General features: G+C 36.3%; 1 protein-coding gene across 1 annotated transcript; it reads right to left on the bottom strand.

The window, feature by feature from the left end:
* Positions 1 to 551: 551 nt before the first annotated feature.
* LOC113855580 (protein FAR1-RELATED SEQUENCE 5-like) lies at positions 552 to 2,999 on the bottom strand. Its single transcript, XM_027487214.1, has 7 exons — positions 2,923 to 2,999; positions 2,227 to 2,884; positions 1,861 to 2,157; positions 1,597 to 1,818; positions 883 to 1,527; positions 750 to 782; positions 552 to 596 (listed from the first exon to the last, which is right to left on the bottom strand). The coding sequence occupies exons 1-7, from the start codon at positions 2,997 to 2,999 to the stop codon at positions 552 to 554; spliced, it is 1,977 nt and encodes a 658-aa protein (XP_027343015.1).
* Between the last annotated feature and the right edge of the window lie 1,770 nt (positions 3,000 to 4,769).

Raw genomic sequence — 4,769 nt, 5'->3', positions numbered from 1 at the left:
CTCGCTTAAGCGGGACTTTTGGCTTAAGCGAAGCATTTCTGGGATCCCGCAAATCTTGAATCGCTTAAGCCCGTCCAAGCAAATATCTGTAATTTTAAGCGAATTTGGAACAGAGAAGCATGGATTTTGTGCTGATTACTCGCTTAAGCACTGTTTAAATCGCTTAAGCGTAAGTGTTTTTCGTTTAAAGCGGATGCAAGCGAATTTTATTAAAATGAAGCGAATCTGGGACAGGGAGCTCACAGGACTATAATTCGCTTAAGCTAATAAGGATCCGCTTAAGCGAATTATGCAGAAAAAGCAAAAATTATGCAGAAAATGACAGCATGTTCTCAAAATGTAAAAGTTTACAAATTTTGTTGTTAAAGTCAATTCCACTCATCCAGAAACACTTAAATGTGGCAGCAAAACATGGATAAAGATTCCATTCCATTCCATTCCATTAATGGTGCACAAATGTTCACAATAAAATTTACCCAAAAAAGAATTCACTAGTACATAGACAAGTCAAAAACAAAAGAAGCTGAGGATTCCATTCCATTCGATTCCAATCAAATATCATCCAGAATTGAATCATTGGTATCATGAAGTTGTTCCTACAAAATAAGAAGAGATATTAGGAACCACCATCAATCATTAGACAATGTAAAAGTTAAGGTTAAAATTATTACTCTCAACAAATCTGTAAAATTTAATTGATTAAGTAATGTGTGAGGGGAATCATAACATGGAGGTGCCGAACAATGTACTTCAACTGGATCATAAACCACTGGTTGATATTCCTATAACATATTAACACCCATATTATTATATTATATGGTTATAATATGGAAGTTAACTGAATTGTTTTTATTGGTATTCAAAATCATTATATAAAAGAACCTGAGACGTTGATTGATCTAAAATTGGAGTTCTACTCTTCTTTCTCTTTGCTTGTAGCTCAACCCAACTTTTGAAACGTTTACTCCCTTTCCTCTTACTGCTTGGTCGTCGCTTGAATCCCTTAGGTTGTGTACCATCATTATTGGCCATAAATTCTGCATCATCTTTATCTTTATCCATTAGACTGTTTGTTTGCAATTGAAGTTTTGTAATTTTGCTGATTAAGTTGTTAATACTATCATCAACTAGCTGATAATATTCTTCTGAACTAGAAACGTCGGATGCCAACCTAATTATTTTACATGCTAGATTACGGTATCGGCGTGTGGTACTAAGTTTAGGATCTCCTTTTACCTCTTTTCCTTTGACATTGTGAATAATCTCACTACGACCTTGTGTTGTCCATCTCTTAAGTATGTATTTATCAGGGATAACCTTCACATCATTGGCTTCAAACACTTTCGATGCATGACAGCAAAGTATGCCAAATGTTTCAAACTTCTTACAAGAGCAATATATAGTGCTTGAGGAAGGTTCAAATGTAACCGTCCATGATCTTTGTTGATGGACTTTAGTAATCACATATTCAATTATAGGAGGAGTTTCAAACCTTTGGGATATGTTACAAGCTAAGAATTGAGCAAACTGTTGTTGGAATAAGTTAAATATTGTATGTGTGTAAACCTTGGCCATTTGTATTAAGATTGGTGACACCTCATACTGCAATATAGCTAGCTTGTGGCGGGAGTCATACTCATGCTTCAACTCATTGTAACGCTTATCTTCAACAACTCGTTCAAAGTGAGCAAAGAATTGTTTTATGTCAACACCAGATTTCATACATGCCTTAAAATCAGAGTTTAAACTTTCACTTAATTGAGTACTTCGCATTCCAAGGGTGAACACATCCTTAAGATAACATGATGCCCATTTCTCCTTTATGGAATAAAGTGAAGTAATTCAAGAATTTTGTTCAACATTGTATTCTGTTATGAACCTTCTCCAAGCCCCCTCAAACTCAATTGAAGAATCATAGTCATACATGCATTTTTTCAAATCTCTTAGAAAATGAGTTTCTCCTCTCATCAAATTGCCAAGGTGTTTTATGCCATTTTGCATTAAATGCCATGTGCATAAAGCATGATGTGTGTGAGGCATTACTTGAACAATTGCCTTGGCCATTGCTTGATCTTGGTCTGTAAAAATTGTTTGAGGTTGTTTTTGATTGTGTGCTTCCAAGAAGGTCTCAAACAACCACTTAAATGATTCGGCTGTCTCATCATACAATAAGGCTGCCCCAAAAATAACAACACCTCGATAATGATTTAATCCTGAAAACAAGGCTAGAGGTCTATTAGCTCGATTGGTGCAATATGTAGTGTCTAATGATATGACTTCACCAAAACACCCGTAATCAATGACCATCTTCGCATCTGCCCAAAAAACATTTGTGATTTGTTCCTCAACATCCATTTGGTATGCATGAAAAAATGATGGGTTCTCGATTAACTGTCGTTGAAAGTATTCCATTAAGTAACCGACTTCTCCATATAACATTCCCCATTGTCTCTTACTCTTCAAATAATTTTTTGCATCTAGAGGAGTATACCCAACATTAGCTCGATGTCCTGCAAGTGTGCTCATTAGCTGAAATGATGATTTCTGTCGCAATCCTGAGGACTCGGCCAAATCAATTTGATGAGCTTGGACTTCAGTTATCTTACGATGCGAAGCAAGCATGTGTGTTGTTTCTGGAAGTTGTAATGGATGATTATGCTCTTCAACAAACTCATGTACAACATATTTGTTGTTGCATCCCAAAAGCAATGTTATTCTTACAAGACAATCAGTTCTAGTTTCTGCCCTGTGCTTTGTAACTGTTAGATTTCTTTTATCATCCTTTCGATGTCCCTCTTTACAACAAACGTACCGACAAGATGAAATTACACCATCAACCTTTCGCCTATTATAATATTGTTTCCTCACACCAAATCCTGTTATCCTTCCATATTCACACCAATATTTCCATCATATTCACACCAATATTTCCATGCTTCTTCAAGAGTGTTAAACTGTAACCCAACACGCAGCTTCCATGCAACATATTCGCATTCCATTTCCTTTTTAGCCCAACAATTTAAGAAGAAACATCATAAGCATTGATTCCTTATAAAGAAGATGACAAATGAAGTGAAATATGTGTGCTAAATATTTACCTTTACTAGATGTTAATGTTGTCAGCTTGACCGAAGATTGTTTTGCTGGTTGGAAGGAACGTGATTAGTTTCACCTTTAGACCATGATTCAGTATTGATTCCTCAACAATGTGCTCATTATCTAACAGTTGTACATTCAGAAAAATCCATTTTTTTTACCATTCCTTGCCATAAGAAAAATTAGGTGAGTTTTTCATAGAAGGTAGTGTTGGATAATCTTTATTTCTTCCTCACTACGTCACTGCACTGACCTTTGGCGCCAACTTAAAAAGGCAAATTCGCTTAAGCTAAATTTCACTTAAGATTTCCTCGCTTAAGCAAAATTTTCTTTATTAACTGCTCTCAGATCTATATTTCTGAGAGCGGTTAACAGAGAACCGCTCTCAGATTTATACTTTTGAGAGCGGTTCTTTGGTAACCGCTCTCGGAAGTATACTTTTGAGAGCGGTTCTCTTTTAACCGCTCTCTAAAGTCTTTCTTGGAGAGCGGTTAGTAAAGAACCGCTCTCTAAATAAGGCACCAAGCGCATCTCTGTTTAATAGCTTAAGCGAAATTTAATCGCTTAAGCGAAAATGGTGACGGTTACATTTTTAAAAGTTCAAACTGCATCTCTGTTTCTTTCGTTCTCCTTCTGATTGCACTCATACCTTCATCTAAAATTTCTCCTTTCTTCTCCCACCCAAAACCCTAAACCCTCAGCATCCTTCATTCTACCTTCAAAGTCAGGTACTTCCTCACTTTTATACTGTATGCATGCAATTTGTTCTTAAGGTTAAAGTTTCCATTAACGAAGATTCACTTATTTTCATTGTGGTACATGGAGAGTAGTCTGATACATGCATTTTCTGTTTTATAGCGTGATAAAAAAGTAAATATTTTGATTGGTTATTCCACAATGTTATTTTGTCTCCATGTTGGTTCACTGTGCTGGTAAAATCGCTTAAGCGAAGGGTACATGCGTAAGCGATTTGTGCCACTGAACTGAAATAATGAAGGAGTACTGCATTTCGCATTGCAGTCAAATTTTTTTATTCTAAAAGTCATTATTTTATATAGTATTATCATTTCATTTTTTTCATTTCAGCATGGCACCTAAGAAGTCAATTCCTCAAAGAAAGAGGCAAAGACCTGAGGTTGGGCAAGGTTCACAACAAAATGAACAACCTATAGATGACGTAGAACCACTACAAACACAAACACCAGTCCTATCATGGGATAGATTTAGGTTCAGAACTAGGGCAAAGGCTGAAAGATACATTCAATTGGAGCAAAGGGAATTATTACCTAAGAGGAAAGTAGTATTAGATGAAGGAGAGTACGACAAATTTATGCAGGAAATTGTCAGAAGGAAATGGCAATCAGAAGGAAATGGCAATATTTGGCTAATCTTTCCAACCAAATACATGAAGTCATTGTAAAAGAATTTTACGCAAATGCGTGGCCGTTGATACCAAACAAGGGAGAGAGGAAGTCTTGGGTTCGGAGGCAAACAATTGCTTATGATAGGGAGGCTATTTCTGCACTTTTGGGTAATCCTATGATCTTAACCGAAGGAGAGCTGTGCCAATATCAACAACGTAAAAAGAGATTTTTAGGTTTTGTAGACCAGGAAGTAGCTAATGTCTTATGCATCCCTGGGAAATCTTATGAGACAAATGCTGCTGGAAAGGC

The sequence above is a fragment of the Abrus precatorius genome, unplaced genomic scaffold, assembly GCF_003935025.1.
Source record: "Abrus precatorius isolate BTA unplaced genomic scaffold, Abrus_2018 Scaffold11, whole genome shotgun sequence".
Classification (NCBI taxonomy): domain Eukaryota; kingdom Viridiplantae; phylum Streptophyta; class Magnoliopsida; order Fabales; family Fabaceae; genus Abrus; species Abrus precatorius.
The sequence above is the reverse complement of the archived record's forward strand: the minus strand, read 5'-3'. Positions and strand labels throughout refer to the sequence as shown.